A 19348-nucleotide genomic window follows, 5' to 3' on the forward strand; every position below is an offset into this window, starting at 1 on the left:
AGGCTAAGAGATGAAAAAGCTCACAGGTAAAAGAAAACATTAAGGAAATCACCCACACACAAAGCTAGAAAGATTAAAAGACAAAAGTAGTAAAATCACACCTGTGTCCACAGTAAGCAGTTAAAGGATATACAGAGCAATTAGATGTAAAATACGTTATCAAAATGTAACCTAGAGAGAAGGAGAGTATAAATGGCAGGGTATTTAAAATGTGTTTGAAATGGAAAGATCAGTGACTTACAACACTCGTGTTTATATAGACGACTATACCAAAACCTCAGGGTAATCGCAAACCCCAAAATGTATAGTAGATATAAACAAGAAGTAATCCAAAAAAGTACTGAAGATAGTCAACAAATCACAGACGAGAACAAAAGAAAAAAGAGACCAAAGGGGGAAAGGCTGGAAGGGATAGACTGGAATTTGAGATGAACAGATACAGACTACTGTATCTAAAGTAGATGACAAGGATGTACTGGATAGCAGAGGGAACTATATTCAACATCTTAACCTGTAATGGGAAGGGATCTGAGAAAGAATATAGATACATTCTTTTATGTATGTTCTATATAACTTAATCATTTTTGTTGTACACTAGAGGGTTTACAATAACTATAAATCAACTGTATTTCAGTTAAAAAATAAAAATTTAAAAAAGACAAACTAGAACACTGTACTTTTGCAGTGAAGGGTGTATATATCAGTTCAGTATTTATTACTAAGGGAAAGGGCCTGATTTTTTAATGCTTTGGCTTTTCAGCATTTTTTTTTTTTTAAACTTTGGAATTCAGATCCTCTTTGTTACTGGAACAGAGCTAAACTCTTGCAGGAAAAAGAAGCTCTTTAGGTTAAAATACAAAAATTTTGAAAGCCGTTTTTGCAAAATGCAGGTTTAGTTAGAAAAGAATGAGAAAACTAAAAGGGACTTAGCTGTAGTGGCCTTTTTTATTTACTAAGAATAAAAAGAGATGTTTCTTTGCCCCCAACTTCAGCTGCATTGAGGTGAAACTGTCACATAAAATTGTGTATATTTACAGAGAATGGTGGGATGATTTGACAGAAGTATTCTTTGTAAAATAATTACTAACAATCAGGTTAATTAATATATTCCTCACTACACAGCATTACTTTTTCTCTCTTTCCTTTTTGGTGATGAGAACATAAGGTCTACTCTCAGCAGATACCAGGTGTACTCAGTATTATTGACTATAATCAGCATCTCGACATTAGATCTCCAGAGCATATTGGTTTTATAACTGAAGGCTTCTACCATTGACTGGCGTCTTCCCATCTCCCCCCACCCAGCACCCCAGTCCCTGGTCAGCATCACTCTTACTCTGTTTCTGTAAGTTCATCTTTTTTTTTAAGGGTCCACATGTAAGTGAGATTACATAGTATTTGTCTTTGGCTAATTTTTTTATTCAGTGGTAAAGAATCCACCTGCAATGCCGAAGACTTGGGTTCAATCCCTGTGTTGGGAAGATCCCCTGGAAAAGGAAACGACAACCCACTCCAGTATTCTTGCCTGGAGAATCCCATGGACCAAGGAGTCTGGCGGGCTACAGTTCATGGGGTCACAAAAGTGTCGAACCCAGCTTAGTGACCATAAACAACAGCAGTGTCTTCTAGGTTTGTCCAGGTTGTTGCAAATGACAGAATTGCCTTCATTCTCATGGCTGAGTGCTCCATTGTACATACGTACCACATCTTTATGCGTTCATCTGTTGGCAGAGACTTAGGTTGTTTCCGTGTCTTGGCTATTGTGAACAATGCTGCGATGAACATGGGAGTGCAGGAATCTCTTCCAGATACTGATTTTGTTTTGAGGTCAGTTAGATATTTGTTCCGACCCCAGGAGGGCGCTGTTTTATTGCCTGTTTCTTTCCTCCTGTAAAGTCTGAGAGTCGGGACTGTGGAACTATGGGTGGAGACGATGGCAGGCTTTTCTCTAAATGCTCCCCCTGCTGTAGGACCTGAACTTTAGGTGGAGGGGAGGGGTGCAGCAGCCTGTGTTCCTCTCAGCTGCTTGTGAAGACTGCTATCTCCTGAACGGCGGCGGAATGGGGCGTTGGGGTGGGTAGGGGCGGTGGGCAGGGGTTATCAGTGCCCCAGTATTCTCAACCTCCACGTCTGAGGTAGACCTCAGTTTCAGAACAACACACACCTCTTACTGTAAGCATCGTTGCCATAGGAAACCAGCCTGTGGAGTCCAGTGAGGCAATTTAAGACCTTTAGAACTGTGGCCTGGGTCATAGAATTGGGTAATCAGGTTTCTTCTGGTTTTTTCTTCAGGCTAACATCAGATGGTTAACTACAACTTCTTAAATCTTCTGTCTTTCAGATGAAAGTCTGATTCTGACAGTAGAAAAAAATTTTTGGTTACTACTTTTGTTCCTAATTGAAGAAAGCCTGATTTTTACTGTTTGTGAGGGATAGTCAGTCTTCTCACAGGATTACTGAGAGGATGAAATGGGCTCTTTTTTTAATGCCTGCTGTATCAGTGGACATCCAGTAAAGGGCAGCGTTTGCTTATGTTTACCACTTTTTTGTATGCAATGTCACCAGTTGGTGAAGGGCTTTTAATTGCCGTAGATCCTTTGAATCGAAGGATTAAGATAAATCTCAGTAACAAGAACAGCCTGTGTGGTTGCTAGAGACTTGAAATTAGGATGGGCAGTAATGATCACTAAAAGCACATGAGACTTCTCAGGACATCTAGCCTCAAGAGGAGCAGAGAAATTACTTCTGTGCATGTTTGAACAGCATCTGAATCTATCGTGCTAACCTCGGAGTACTTGAGGTGTTATTTATTAAAGAACGATTTAGTACAAACAGGGACAAATGGGGGCTTCCCTGGTAGCTCAGTGGTAAAGAATCTGCCTGCTATGCAGGAGACGTAGGAGCCATGGGTTCTATCCCTGGGTGAGGAAGATCTGGAGGAGGCCATGGCAACCCACTCCAGTATTCTTGCTGGGAAATCCCATGAACAGGAGCGTGCCATGGGGTTGCAGAGTCAGAGACAGCTGAAGCCCCTGAGCATGCACACAGACGGGACAGATGGAGGTATGTGTTTGCCCCCGCCCCCACCAGAGTATTCTGAGGAAGTGTGCTAAGGGTGGAGATGTGTATGGACTGAAAAGTGTGTATCTAGAATGAACACCTAGCTGCTCTGCTGTGTGCCACTCGGAGCTGCTGTACTGAAACCTACCTGCTGTGCCAGAGTGTCACTGGCAAAGGGAAAAAGGGAACAGGAAAGTCGTAACCTTGAGGTTTTAGATCCCTGTTAAACTCCCTTACTCAACCTCGACCTTCATGATGGATTAAAAGTGCAAGGACAGGCAGACAGGGCAAGAATCGACACCTTTCTCACGTGTCCAAAGCTGTCCTACAGCATGCCCAGCTTTCAACCTCGTTGGCTTTGTCTGCCTGGGTGCTCACTTCCCCAGTGTGCTTCAGAAACCCTCTTTCCCACATTGCCTTAGAGTGGTCGGGATATAGTAATTCTGACTGACTCCTTTCCCCAGGCATATTAATGGTTGTTCTTTAAAAGAGGGAACTCAGTAATACAGAGAAGCTTCCCTGATTTCATTTTTAGACAAAAACTATAGAGAAGTGGCTCGTATATTAGCATCCTTTGGGGGAGCTTTTACAAAATTCAAGAGCTCTGAACCTGCTTCCAGAGGTTCTCATTTAATTGATGGTCAGTGAGGCTGGTGTTCTTCTGAGAATTCTGAGTTTCTCCAGAAATTTCCTAGGAGATTCAGTCAGAGTTGAGAAACAAAAAGGGGCTCCTTGTGGGTAGGCCTTCTGCCCCAGATGAAAACTTCTTACTCACCTGCTCTGTCTCGGGGAGCTTAACCCTTGGTCAGAGGGTGGAAAAGTTTCTAGTCTTTACAGAGGAAATGATAGTCAACTTTTTGATTCCCCTCTTCACACCCTGCCTCTACTAGGTGATGGAGTAAAGAAGGTTCCTCTCTTCTGGTTGAAGTCTGAAAACTTCCGTTATTAATAAAAGATATTTCTGCTGCAGAGAGTGGCCTGTTCCCCCTAAGCCAGACATGATCTTTATTGGTTTATAGTCCGACACCTTAGTCTGCTGATTGCAGGGTTTCCTAAGTTTTTTTCCTTTTGTGCCATTGAGATCCTTCGGTGAGCCTATGAAGCCTTGGACCCCTTCTCAAGTTAAATATTTTAAATGTAGAAAATAAAATGCATAACATTACAATAGGAAAAAGTTATATTGAAATAGTTATTGAAGTAATAAAACTTGTACACTAATACATGGTTCTTTACTGATAAGTAATACTAGCAGTTGGTCTGATCATTTCAAAGTAGTGATAAATGTGAAAAATGATATAATAATGAAGCATCTGGTTTCTATTCGAGATAAACTCAAAGATACTGATAATACTCCTGTGGTTTTTTGCCAGCATTTATAGTCAAAAACACTGCTAAATTTTATTTTAAGCTTGTGGAAGTAAATATATACTTTTTATTATCCTTGCCCCGGTATACCTGAGAATCCTATATGCTTCAGTTAAATATTGATACATTAATATGTTAATCTTTTTTTTACAGGTGTGAAGCAGCAATTTAAGATTGTAGTTTTTCCTAAGAATGAGTTTCTCTACTTGAGTATTTCCCAAATCCCTCTCTTGATCCTAAGGCTCACATAATCTTGTTTTTCAGCATAAACTGAGTGCTTTATCAGATTTTCTGCAGAGCATTAGCTGGATAAGCTAGATAGGTCCTCTCTGAACTCCCACAGTGCTAATGAGAGTGGTTTGATGTTACAGGAATACAAGCGCAAGTTAGCCAGAGTTTCCCTGGTGCGCAAAGAACTCAGGTCCCGGATCCAGAGCCTGCCGGACTTATCTCGATTGCCCAATGTCACTGGCAGCCACATGCACCTGCCCTTTGCGGGGGATATCTACAGTGAAGATTGATGACCAGTCTCTTTCCAGGGCCCAGGACTTTGCAAGAGATGGAGACAGGTTAGGTGGATAGTGCTGTAGTGTTATTTTTGTATATTGTTGAGAGTGACATTAACAAAAAGAAATGACAGGTAATTTATAAAATTGTTTAAAATGTTGGTTTGTTTACTATTTTATTGGTAAGTTAACATGACTTAGTTTAAACAAAGTGAATCTCTATGTGTATTAAGCTCACAAGTAGTGATTATTTTCAAAAGATCTTTTTGTAAATTTTTTTGATCCAGGGCCTTGTGAGAAATTTCCATGTTTCTATTTCTTCATGTATTTTCAAATGTTTTTCTTTATTTTCTTCAGTATCTAATCAGTGTATAGTATGTGATTCCTAAAGGGTAAGAACTAATCAGGTTGGTTGAGACTTTATTATGGTATAGTTAGGACTTGATTGTAGAAGGGACTAGGTGTTCCAACTTGATTTTCACCCTTCTCCTCAACCAAAACATCAGTTCTGTGCCTCTCAACACCTTAGATTCCTTATTCCCCAGAGGTCGGTCATTTAATACTAAACATGGATGTTGTTTTGAGGGTCAGATCAGAACCTGGAGAACCTTTCCACAACAGGGGTTCCGTCCAACAGCCACAGTGTAGGATAAAAGGAGTGTTATATAGGGACCCCTTGATTAAAAGCTGTTTAGAGTTATTTAGGTAGATAGCTATGAAAATGCTTTTGGAAATGTTTAAAAAAAATTTGACATTGTACCAAGAGAACAACTCTGATTCTGGAATCTCTGTTTGTCAAATCAAGCTCCTTTTAACATAATTGATCCCTTTAACATAAAAAGCCATCTGTGGGATTAAAAGAAGAGTAAAATAATGGTACCTTAATATTCTCTTAGCCATTTAACTTTAAAAAACAGTAGTATTTTTAGCTCTAATATCTCATGAACTCAATATTCATTAATGTTCAGTAAAGTAGCCTGGAACATTTTTAATGTTTCCTTAAGGTTTTTGAATTACGTATATTTGGGAATTAAGCAGTCCTACACTACAGGGTAGATATGGTAAATATTATATTTGTATATTTAGAATTACCAAAAACAAATGTACTTTTACCTTTTATTTCTAACCCTGTGTTAGAGCAATTGCATGCTCTCCTGCTTTCTCTTTAAATCACACTGTTAAGCTGTGGATTTTGTACTCAGTGATTATTTAGGATAAACATTTTTTTCCGTTGATTACATATTAAGACATTTTTCTTTTTGTTGTAAGAAGATTCATCTTAGTCAATAAAACAGCTTTTTAAATCCCACAGGTCAGTTATGTCTCACTAGTCTGAATGGCTTCACTCTTTCTCAGTATTAGAAATTATAGTTAAAGTGAATTTACTATATGTGAAGGAGAAAGCCAGTATTTCATTTTAGCAGCCAGTAGTTTTCAGAACAGTGCTTTGAACGGTTTGGCCTCTCCAAAACAGACACACTTAGTAGTAGTTCCCACCCATACATAGCTTATATCCCAAAGGTTTTTAGTCAACTTTTGGGACTCGGGGCACATTTTCCACAGGAACAGTAGTAATTAGGTTCCCTGTGAACACTCCCACAGAGAGCTCACCCAGGAACCTAATCCGCTTAACCATGAATGTACTGAACGTGTAATGTGGTTGACAGATTATGAGTAGTAGATCCTGACCAGCATTGGTAACATCACTCTGCACTAAGGAGATGGTGTGTAGCAGCCGGACTTACGCACTGGGGTGTCTCTCTGTCTCGTGTAGCTCTGTCCCTAGGTGTAGGGTACGTAAGGAAAGGATTCAGCGTGGGGGTGGAGGGTGTGAGGAATGCACAATTATTGAAACCTGGTCATACCTGTTACAAAAGTATGCCACTTTGTTAAAGTGAAAGCGAAAACTTGTGTATTAACTTGTTTTGTAGCATCTTGACCTTATTTATGATCTACTAAAGTGGTGAGTTATTCAAAATACATTTTTTTTCCATTTAATACTAATTTATAAACTATGTACTCCTGGGAAGATTTGAAACCTACTAGAAGTTTGTTGAAATATTTTCACCATTTAAGAAAGACTTCTGACTTAGATACTGATTTTAATGCCAGTATCTGCTCTAAATATTTATTATAAAAATGCTTTTTTTTTTTTTAAAGAGCTTGATGCAATTTGTGGTAAGTGATCGTACTCAACCTGAATCCTACCCCCAGTTTCGCCCTTTGACCAAGTCTTCATAAGCCTTCAGTTGTTGGTTAATTCACTGACCATGAACACAAATGATATGGTCTAGTTTAGAAGTCTTGATAGTTAATGTGGTAAGCCTTAGCTGTAAATAGCCTTCCTTTCTAAAAGGGGGACTAAAATTTCTCAAGAAACTTTAGCTGGGTTAGCTGGGGGTACTCTAATACCAAATTCTAAATCATGAACATTTTCTTCACTGTGTACGTGAGGCAAATCATGCATTTTGAGTGCAGCTTGGCCTGGCCCCTCAAGGAAAAAGCATGTCACCATACTTGCAGTAGGCATGTTTGGTTTGAATGGATACCATCACTCTTTTCTCCACAAACAGTGCAGAGAGCTGTCTGGAGTGGCAATTTGAACAGATTCCTTGGTGTTCCCTCTGCTCCTTCCATCAATACAGTAAGTAAAAGAACCACATGGGGGAGCCTGGGAGTCTGGGAAAATCAGCTGTGCTCAATAGCCAACCTCCCCTTCTAGGAAAACCAGTCCAGGTGCAGCTGTTTTGGTGCCTCATCTCACATGCACTCTGAATCAGGGTTTTTCTATAAGAACTCTTTCAGGATCAGCAAAAGCTGAGATGACCTGGTCATCTTGATTTGCAAAATTAAAACCAGGTTGTTGGTTGTCATTGTAGATGAGCAACTCATCTATTATTATTGAACTGGTTCTGAGAAATCTTCAGAAAGAAAGCTCTCAAAAGTACAAATTAATTAGGAAAGTTAGACTGTCCTTTCTTAATTTTCCATTCAAAAAATTTGTATGAAATAACAAAAAGCTACTAAACAGCTTTGTATTCTATTAAGAAGTAGCTTCTAAGCGGCAGTCTTAATAGTTGTTGCACTATATCACAGCTTTTAAAAGTGTAAACTCAGTTCTTCTCTGTATAGAAAGGGAGCATTGTGTTACTTACTGAATTTATTTATACAGAGCATTTGTTGCTATCTGTAATTCCAGCCATCCACACATGAGTCTGTTCTGAGGTGGCAATAGCACATGGGAAGATGAAGTCTCCCTATTTCTTTACCCCCTTTTCTTTGGTTGTATCTGATGACAATATAAGATGTTCTTAATAAAGTTTTACGTTCTTTTTGAGATGTGCAGATCATTTTTGTGTATTTGCTCAGGTGGATATGGGGTGAGGAGGGGAGATGAGGATGGACTGGGAGGGAAGGAAAGTGCTGGAAGTATTCAGCAGTGGTATGGTGGAGAAACTGCCAAAGGAAATTCCAGTTGCTTGGTCAGTGAGAACCAAACTTGAGCGAACATCAGTAGCACCTGGAGGGCTTATTAAACTACAGATTGCGGGGCTCCACCCTCAGAGGTACTGGGGTAAGGCCTGATTACATTCCTAACAATTTTATGCTGATGCCACTGAGTTTGACAACCACTGCTCTAGACCAGCTTTAAAGTCTGTGACTTGCTTGATGACTTAAAATTCCAGGCAATTCCAAGTGATAATAAGAGTATGGGTTTTACAGTTCATTATGTAGCAAGTTCTTTGGGCAGAGAATGAAACTGCATCTTCTTTTATGACCTGCTGCACAGTCTTAAGTGCCTTTGAATCGGCAGATTCACTTACAGTACCTTGAACTCCCTGGAGTACAGGTCCTCTCACCACATTTAAAGCAGAGCTGGAAAATACTAGAAATCTAAGGAATCTCTAGGGCACTGTTTGCTAAACTTTCATAAGTCTCTCTTGGTACATTTGCAGGAAGGGCACATACCTCGTGGATCAGAATTCTCTGTGATTTTACCATCTAGAAAGTTCGAGAGAGCTAGTCCTTAGGCCAGTGCCCCTGGTTCCCCACCCCTGGATGGCCTCTGGTCACTTTATCTGAATTCGGGGGCTTCCCATTGCCATTCCACTATTTCCCGCTGTGGCAGTAGGTTTTCTATAGGGGAACTTCTATCCAGAGATTCTGTTTGGAAGATTTGGGATAGACCTGGAAATCGGCATTTTAAATGAGCTACCTGATGATTCTGAGCAGGATATTCTTGACTGCACTTTGGGAAATAGTGCCCTACTGAGCAGATTATGGTCTATAACATACCGATGGTAGGTCTCACATATATGTTGCTTCCCCGGTGGCGCAGAGGTTAAAGCGTCTGCCTGGAATGCAGGAGACCCGGCTTCGATCCCTGGGTTGGGAAGATCCCCTGGAGAAGGAAATGGCAACCCACTCCAGTACTCTTGCCTGGAGAATCCCATGGAGGGAGGAGCCTGGTAGGCTACAGTCCATGGGGTCACAAAGAGTCGGACACGACTGAGCGACTCTACTTACTTACTTTATACACCAGGACTGCTGTAAGCACTTCACGTAACTTTTGTGATAGATGGCTCTGATTACTCCAGTTTTACCTATGGAGAAGCTAACGTGAGTGCAGGTTGCTCAGTCGTGCCTGACTCTTTACAACCCCATGGACTGTACAGTCCATGGAATTTCTCTCCAGGCCAGAATACTGGAATGGGTAGCTGTTCCCTTCTCCAGGAGATCTGCCTAATCCAGGGATCGAACCCAGGTCTCCTGCATTGCAGGTGGCTTCTTTACCAGTCGAGTCATAAGAGAAGCCCAAGAATACTGGAGTGCGTAGCCTATCCCTTCTCCAGTGGACCTTCCCGACCCAGGGATTGAACCCAGGTCTCCTGCATTGCAGGTGGATTCTTTACCAGCTGAGCTACCAGGGAAGCCCATGGAGAAGCCTTAGATACCCTGAACAAGTCAAATGGTGAAGCTGGGATTCAGACCCATCTCCAAGTTTGACACTGGGCCTGTGCTTCTGAACCACCACACAATGCTGCCTGTTAAGTTGATATGTTGTGTAGCAGCTCCACCATCACCATATCACATTTTGTGTAATGTGAAGTTATGATGCAAACATTCAAATTAAAAAGAAACATCTTAACTGGAAGCATTGCTGAAGAATGGGGGCTTACGAAAAGCTATGACACCCAGTTGCCTTGTGTTGTTTTCAAATGTAACATAAAATTCACCATTTTAAAGTGTGCTCTGGCAGTAAATACATTGATGAGTAACATTATTCTGCAGCCATCCCTACCACCCACCTTTAAAACATCTTCAAAGACTTCTGCATATAAAACTCTACCCGTTAAGCTAGAAGTCAGTCCTTGCAGCCATTTTACTTTCTGTCTCTATGAATCTGACTTCCCCAGATATATAAGTGGAATTATAAAATATTCGTTCTTTTGTGCCTACCTCATTAAACTTAGCATAATTCACTCTAGGTTCATTCATGTTGTATCACGTCTCAGAATTTCCTTCTTCTTAATACTCAGTAATAACGGATACACCAAATTTTGTTTATTCATTCATCTGTCAGTGGACCCTGGATTGTTTCCACCTTATGTATTTATTATTTACTTTTTATTTTTTGGCTGTGCTGCACAGCATGTGAGATTGCTTCTATCTTTTGACTATTGTGAATAGTACAGCTATAAGCATGGGTGTGCAAATATCTGTGCAAGTCCCTACTTTGATTTCCAATTGCTTTTTTCAAAGCAGTTATTTGTATTCATATCAACAAAGTAGAGTTAGAATGAGCTGTTGCTAGGGATACTCTTAGACAACATTTCAGTAAATACCTACTGTGTTTAAGGTATTAAATCTTTTGAGATATACAGAGATTATTCAACTGCATGGCTGTTCTCAAAAGGTTTACAGTCTAGTGGGAATGGAATATGATAACACTTTAGAATTGACCAAAGTGTGCTTTTATTTTTAAACTACCATATTTCTTCCAAGCCAGTGGTTCCATAGGCCAGCAGTATTAGCCTCAGCTGGGAACTTCTTTACAATGCTGAAGTCTCAACCTCCAGACCTACTGAATTGGAAAATCGGAGGTTGCAGACCAGCAGTGTATCCTTCACACAAGCCCGCTGGGCAGTCCTGATGCACGCTGAAGTTCCAGGTTTGTTTTGTGTACCACTGTCCGAGACAGTCAACAGCTTACCTCAGCAATTTATCGTCAAGTGTGGAAAAGCTTTAGAGGGAATAAAAGGACTTGGTGCAACAAACGCAGTTGTAAAGTAATACGCTTTTCTGGCAAGCCAAGAAATGCTTTTCATCTACATTATTTCTACATTTTGGAAACCGCCTGTCTCTTCTCTGGAAAATTTCTCAGGTGAGAAAATATGAAAATATTTTCTTATTTCATTTCTCTGTCCAGTGCATCTCTTATCCTTCTTCTGAGGATGGTAGAGTGAAGGAGAAACAGCGATCCAGTCTGGAGTCCAACTGTCATCTGCCTTATCGAAAAGGCTGACTAGCCCTTTGTATGTTTATAACACCACAGGTTTAGCCATTTGAATTGCCGAAATCCCTGTGATTTTATTTTCAACTTGCTGGATGCCATCAAAGGTGAAAAACTCCATTTTCCTCCCCGCACCCCTTTGTCTTGGCTGCACAGGGTCTTTCTGTTGCAGCACACAGGCTCCAGAACACGCTGACTCAGAAGCTGTGGCTCGTAGGCTTACTTGCCCCGTGGCATGTGGGATCTTAGCTTCCCAACCAGGGATCCAACCCACATCTCCCGCATCGCAATGCACATTTCTTAACCACTGGATCACCAGGGAAGTCCCTTTATTGCCCTTTTTATAAATGGATCACTGATTAAAATGGAATGACTGAAGTGAATTTCTGAAGTAACGTGTTTTACATTTGAATTCTCTGCATCATGGAAAAGGTACAAAATTGAAATTTTGATTTAAGGGAAATTGCTATGCAGAGCCATTGGCTTATTATTCAGATATAATTTAGAAAAATTCAGTTGCGTTGTTTAGTTAGATTTATCATCTTAAAGTCATATTACAAATATACAAAGAAATATTTATTGTTTTAAATAAAACTTGTGTTTACTTATGGAAATACAAGTTAAACAAGAAATTTTAAGAAGTTTAAATCATATATTAATACATGGCTTTTTCAAAATATCACATTAGTAGTGTCTCCTTTTTCCAGCTCTTGATATTTGTGTTGTAAAATCTTGTACTTTTATGGGGTCAGGTTACTAGCAGAGAGCTCACAAGCTGTTTGGTTGTTAAGGTATTTGTATAATTTGGTGATAAACTGCCATAAGGTGGTTGTGGTTTTGTGATTTGAGCTGTTAGACTGCAGCTCAAGTGAGGGAAATTTAAGTGAGGGAAATTTAGTTTTCATAGTTCTTTTGAGTTGGTATTTGAGCTCCCTAGGTGGCGCTAGTGGTAAAGAATCTGCCTGACAGTGCAGGACATGTTAAAGAGACGAGTGTTCGATCCCTGGGTCAGGAAGATCCCCTGGAGGAGAGCATGGCAACCCACTCCAATATTCTTGCCTGGAGCATTCTATGGACAGAGAAGCCTGGTAGGCTATTATCAATGGGGGATGCAAAGAGTCGGACATGACTGAGCAAGTAACACTTTGACTTTTGAGCTCTGCAGCACTTCAGACATGCTTCATGTCCAGTTCTTTTTACCTTTGTCTAATTGATAGTGCATGACACCATAGCCTAGTCATTAGCGCTCAGCATTCTCCCTGTTAGAATTGCTAGTCTTTCCCTGTCTTAGAAAGCATGAGGAAGAAAGACTAACTTCTTTCTAGTTCTATTTTCTTTTCTTTCTTGCTTTTATGTCCATTGATGAGCCCAGCAGTTACAATTATGATGAAGTTCTATATAAGTGGCATAAAGCTCTTTTTCTAGTTGGGTGTAATTTTCCCACCAGGAACCAATAAAAATTGAACTGCTAATAAAAATTGAACAGCTGATTGGTTCAAATATTATTTTTTCTTACCCAGGTTTTATAACATGGCTTAGATCTTTTTTTAAGGCTAGTGTGTTTTTTTGAAACAAATGACTTAGAAATAGTATACAGAAAACTTAATTATTTTAATATAGAAGTTTTCTAAGTGTTTTTTAAAAAGCTCCATATTATTAATTTAAAAATTCTTGTAGTTATATAATGTAACAGTAATTCAAATAACCCAGGGCAATAGGTGAGGAATTTTATTTTCAGATGTTATATAATCATAGTCATATATGAATTTAAATATTCATTAGATATATATTTTGCAGCTTAATAATTACCTTTGAATAATTAGGTTAGATACAATGAAGAGATCCCCCAAGTGCTTATTTACTGTCATTTTAGAAATTCTAAATAGTTGCTTTCACTATAAAAAGTTAAGAGTCAGTGTTAAGCATTATTTGGTTAAAATATTCAGTTCAGTTCAGTCTCTCAGTCATGTCCAACTCTTTGCGACCCCATGAACCCCAGCATGCCAGGCCTCCCTGTCCATCACCATCTCCCGGAGTTCACTCAGAGTCATGTCCATTGAGTCCGTGATGCCATCCAGCCATCTCATCCCCTGTCGTCCCCTTCTCCTCCTGCCCTCAATCTTTCCCAGCATCAGGGTCTTTTCAAATGAGTAGTTCTTCGCATCAGGTGGCCAAAGTACTGGAGTTTCAGCTTTAGCATTAGTCCTTCCAGTGAATATTCAGGAGTGATCTCCTTTAGAATGGACTGGTTGGATCTCCTTGCAGTCCAAGGGACTCTCAAGAGTCTTCTCCAACACCACAGTTCAAAAGCATCAATTTTTTGGTGCTCAGCTTTCTTTATAGTCCAACTCTCATATCCATACATGGCCACTGGAAAAACCATAGCCTTGACTAGATGGACCTTTGTTGACAAAGTAATGTCTCTGCTTTTGAATATGCTATCTAGGTTGGTCATAACTTTCCTTCCAAGGAGTAAGTGTCTTTTAATTTCATGGCTGCAATCACCATCTGCAGTGATTTTGGAGCCCAGAAAAATAGAGTCAGCCACTGTTTCCACTGTTTCCCTGTCGATTTGCCATGAAAGTGATGGGACCAGATGCCATGATCTTTGTTTTCTGAATGTTGAGCTTTAAGCCAACTTTTTGACTCTCCTCTTTCACTTCCATCAAGAGGCTCTTTAGTTTTTCTTCACTTTCTGCCATAAGGGTGGTGTCATCTGCATATCTGAGGTTATTGGTATTTCTCCTGGCAATCTTGATTCCAGCTTGTGCTTCCTCCAGCCCAGCGTTTCTCATGATGTATTCTGCATAGAAGTTAAATAAACAGGGTGACAGTGTACAGCCTTGACGTACTCCTTTTCCTATCTGGAACCAGTCTGTTGTTAAATGTCCAGTTCTAACTGTTGCTTCCTGACCTGCATATAGGTTTCTGAAGAGGCAGGTCAGGTAGTCTGGTATTCCCATCTCTCTCAGAATTTTCCACAGTTTATTGTGATCCACACAGTCAAAGGCTTTGGCATAGTCAATAAGGCAGAAATAGATGTTTTTCTGGAACTCTCTTGCTTTTTTGATGATCCAGTGGATGTTGGCAATTTATTACTCTTCCATATTTGCATTTATTTTTGACCATGCTGCACAGCTTGTGGGACTTTATTATAATAGTTCCCCAACCAGGTATCGAACTCATGCCCCACTCAGTGGAAGCGCAGAGTCTTAACCACTGGACTGACAGGGAAGCCTTTCATTTTTGTTTATGAACATTGATTTGGTTTCCATTTTTGTTATATTACTCAGTGCATTACGTGCATACGATAGCAGTGTGTAGAGTTTTTTGGTACTGTACTAGAAATCTTATTTATTGATATACTATTAAGGATATATAGACTTCTTTCATTGTATGCTACTTAATGAAATTGTGATTTGTATTTTATGTCGTCCTAGAATGCTTCTGCACATTGTACTTTTCTAAAGGATGAAACTGTTAAGTAGTTATTTGCAGAGGTCTTCAGATAAAAAAGATCAAGCACTTTCTAGAAAGACATAGCATCAAGAGCCAACAAAATTCAGCTGTGAAGTCAAAATTGTATCATCAGTTCTTCTCAGGCTGGAGAGTAGTTCTGAACTGTAGTGACCAGAAAGAGGAAGATAGTCTCAGAGTTTGTAGTTTCCCAAGAAAACCGTAGCTTCTTGGGAAGGATATATAGACTTCTTTCATTGTATGCTACCTAATGAAATTAAGTATTCCAGAATTCCCATTTCAGGTTTTCAAGATTGTATTGACCTAAGCTGTCAGAAGCCCAATTAATAGTGGTGCATGGTATTGGGAAGATCCCCTGGGAAGGACATGGCAACCCACTGCAGTATTCTTGCCCGAGAAATCCCATGGACAGAGGAGCTTGGTGGTCTTGTCCATGGGGTCACAAAGAGTCAGACATGACTGAGTGACTACATGCACACATGGTGTCTGAGTAAATACCTCCCTTCCATTTCATACAGCAAATGTAGTTTCTGTTGTTTTTTAATGAATATGTTGAGCCTTTAATATGTAGTAGTTACTGTACCGGAAGCTGAGAGAATTCAAGCATGAGTGAGCTACACCTCTGTCCTTTACAGTTCTAATGTGGGAAGCAGATACTGACTATATTATAATGTCATCAGTTCTATGCAAGTGGTATGAAAAAATGTGCAACACTGAGGAAAGAATGGTTTCCATGTCTATGGGGAACAGTTGGATAGAGCTTTGTTTTCTTTTTGGCCACTTAATTTTTTAATTGAAGGATAATTGCTTTACAGAATTTTGTTGTCTTCTGTCAAACATCAACACGAATCAGCCATAGGTGCACCCATGTCCCCGCCCTCCCGAACCTCCCTCCCATCTCCCTCCCCATCTCCCCCTTCTTGTCACAGAGCCCCTGTTTGAGTTTCCTGAGTCACATAGCAAATTCCCACTGGCTATCTATTTTACATATGGTACTGTAAACTTCCATGTTACTCTCCCCATACATCTCACCCTCTCCCTCCCCCCCTCCCACCATGTCCTTAGGTCTGTTGTTATGTCTGTTTCTCCACTGCTGCCCTGAAAATAAACTCATCAGTGTCATCTTTCTGGATTCCACGTATATGCGTCAGTATATGATGTTTATATTTCTCTTTCTGCTTTATTTCACGTGTCCACCTCATTAGAACTGACTCGAGTGCATTCCTTTTTATGACTGAGTAATATTCCATTGTATACATGTGCCACAGCTTCTTTATCCATTGATCTAGGCTAGAGCTTTAGAAAGTTATTTTATTTTATTTTATTTTTGGCTGTGCTGGGTCTCCATTGCTGCCTGTGGGTTTTCTCTAGCTGCGCCGAGCGGGGACCACTCCTCAGCTGTGCTGTGCGGGCTTCTCGTGGTGGCTTCTCCTGTTGCAGAGCACGGGCTCTGGAGTGTGCAGACTCGGTAGTTGTGGCACGTGGGCTTAGTTGCCCCACAGCATGTGGGATCTTAGATCCTGGGCCAGGGGTTTCATCTGTGTATCCTGCACTGGCAGGCAGATTCTTAACGACTGGACCGCCAGGGAAGTCCCTGGAGAGAGCACTATAGAAAAGAGGAATGGCGTTTGACTTTATCTCTGCCAACTCACCATGGATCAAACAAGCAATGAAAAAGATTTTTTTTAATGTGTTCTTGACCTGTGTCTCAACAACACTGATGGATTAAATGAAAATTAAATGAAATACTGTATATAAACATACTTTTTGCTCAGTGGAAATCTGAAGGCATTAAATGTTGCTCCTATTGAATAATATGACTAACTTTACAGTAGGTCTGTTGAAAAGAAGGGTAAGGTTTAAAGGAAAAACCTGATTTCAGGCATGTGCTACACGCTGCATGGGCCAGACAGCACAAGCTGTTTTGAGAATTGTTCCTTGCCCCTCGCCACTACCCCATGCCACAGCTGTGTGTATGTATGTGTGTGTACACATTTCTCTTCTCTGTGGCAAAAAAGTGATGCATTTTTTTATTCTACTCATGTTGTTGGAAATGCAATGGTTAGAACATGATGTTTAGCTTCATAAAACCTGACGCTGTATCTGAACTCACTTGCAACAATTGTTAAGACTATGGACCAGTAAAATAAAGATCCTAGCAGATAAAAATGAAACGTGGAGTACAGTCTGATTTCTTTCACTCTATCGTCATCATGACTGACATTGACTGTCTGACGGGGAGAGATGGTCAGACTGCAGACCAGGGACCGTGCTACTCATTCTTGCTGCTCACTAGCTAGATTTAGTCTTTGGTAAATGCAGCAGCTAGTTTGTTTAACCACATAATTTGAGGAATGTCATTCCTGACTGTAAAGATTTGAGGCAACAGCGAGAACTATGTACTGACTAAGGGTAAAATATATGAATCCTCCTCGGAAGAGCATCCGTCACCCAGCTTTGGCTGTGTCTCTCAGACCTGGACCTGTAAAATACACCCTCAAGTGAGGGTTCTGTTCCTAGCTTAACCTACGCACTAATTTGTGGGAATGTACTATATTTTCCTGCTTTTATTGACGTTTAACGATTCCCCTACAAGAGCTTAATGGCTTACATATATAATTGAGGTTATGGGGCTTCCTTGGTGATGCAATGTGGAAGTCCCAGGTTCGATCCCTGGGTGCAGGAAAATCCTCTGGAGAAGGAACTGGCAACCCACTCCAGCACTCTGGCCTGGAGGATCGCATGGACAGAGGAGCCTGGTGGGCTACAGTCCATGGGATCTTAAAGAATCATGACTGAGCGACTAACACACATAGACACACACATCTGGTGGTTCAGTGGTTAAGGATCCACCTGCCAGTGCAGGAGACACGCGTTCAGTCCCTGACCTGGAAAGATCCCACATGCCATGGAGCAGCTCACCGCATACACCCAGCTGTTGAGCCTGTGCCCTAGAGCCTGGGAGCCGCAGCTACTGAGCCTGTGTGCTGCAGCTACTGAAGCCCGTACTCCCTAGAACCCATGTTCCATAGCAAGAGAAGCACCGTGCCTAGGGAGCAGCCCCTCTGCAACTAGAGAAAAGCCTAGGCAGCGACAAAGACCCAGCAAAGCCAAATAAGTAATATTACCAAGATCATGAAACTTCCCCGGGTTGGATAACCTCAGGTTTCAGAGGCTTACTGGTCTAAGTGTTTTTCTCTTGTCAGAATTTAGGTACTGTAGTTTTCCAGAAAGCGCCTAGAGACAGTATTAGTATAGTTGATGTGCTTGTATGAGACTATGGTTAGAGACTTTATAAATTCTTTAGAATAGAATTGGTGTGCCAGCAATATTTTAGATAGACCATAATCTCTAATGAAGCCTATTATCCTAGACAAGATACTGCTGCACCTTAGAGATACTGGAAGCTCAGGGAAATGTAATTCTTAATTGATATGAGGAAATAACAAAACACTTCCTGGAATCTTAGTGGAGGAGTGTAAACTCCCCAAAACTCAAAAGTCCAAATTAGGTTTTATTTTTTGGCCATGCCACATGACTTGCAGGATCTCAGTTCCTCGACCAGGGATTAAATTTGGGTCATGACAGCACTAGGCCACAAGGGAACTTCTTTCTCTAAGTTATATGTTTAAATAGTCCTGCTTTTGACCACAAAATTAAAAAGCTAAATATTAGACCTACCTAAACAACTTTTATTTCTCTTTTTATTTATATACAGTTATATTTAAATGCCAGGAATCCTGCCTGATGTTTGCGTGCATGCTAAGTCACTTCAGTTGTGTCCAACTCTTTACGACCCTGTGGACTGTAGCCCTCTAGGCTCCTCTGTCCATGCAATTTTCCAGGCAAGAATACTGGAGTGAGTTGTCGTGCCCTACTCAGGATCTTCCTGAACCAGGGATCGAACCCCTGTCTCTTAAGTCTCCTTGATTGGCAGGTGGGTTTTTTACCTCTAGCACCACCTGGGAAGCCCAGTGTTTCCCTGAGGGTATATGAGAAAAAGTAGCAGGTACTACAGCTAGCTAGTAATTGCAGGGAGAATTATTTAGGTATACACACTCTTAATTCCAAGATATTGAAGCCAAAACCCCAAATACAAATATTTAATACCCAAGTTCAGACTGAAATTTTGGGATAACCTGAAATGAATAAGGGTTTCCCTGGTGGCTCAGATGGTAAAGAATCTCTGGCAATGCATGAGACCCAGGTTTGATCCCTGGGTGGGGAAGATCCCCTGGAGAAGGAAATGGCAACCCACTACAGTACTCTTGCCTGGAGAATCCCATGGACAGAGGAGCCTGGCGGGCTGCAGTCCATGGGGTCACAAAGAGTAGGACATGACTAAGTGACTAACACTTTCACTTTAAGCTACAACTGGTGATTTTACATTCTTAAAAGTTAAGAAAGGATTCAAAGACATAGTTTA

General features: G+C 40.7%; 1 protein-coding gene across 2 annotated transcripts in view; it reads left to right on the plus strand.

The window, feature by feature from the left end:
• RPRD1A (regulation of nuclear pre-mRNA domain containing 1A) overlaps positions 1-8268 on the plus strand; it is a 68080-nt gene extending 59812 nt beyond the window's left edge. The window contains exons 7-8 of one of the 2 annotated variants that reach the window (XM_069568704.1): positions 4797-4994; positions 7505-8268. In XM_069568704.1, the coding sequence (XP_069424805.1) occupies positions 4797-4946 (150 nt within the window). In that variant the 3' untranslated portion in view covers positions 4947-4994; positions 7505-8268. Of the gene's footprint in view, positions 1-4796 lie in introns of both variants that reach the window. The other variant, XM_069568703.1, reaches the window with a different exon arrangement.
• The last annotated feature ends 11080 nt before the right edge of the window (positions 8269-19348 follow it).

Source organism: Ovis canadensis, chromosome 23 (genome assembly GCF_042477335.2).
Source record: "Ovis canadensis isolate MfBH-ARS-UI-01 breed Bighorn chromosome 23, ARS-UI_OviCan_v2, whole genome shotgun sequence".
NCBI classification, from domain to species: domain Eukaryota; kingdom Metazoa; phylum Chordata; class Mammalia; order Artiodactyla; family Bovidae; genus Ovis; species Ovis canadensis.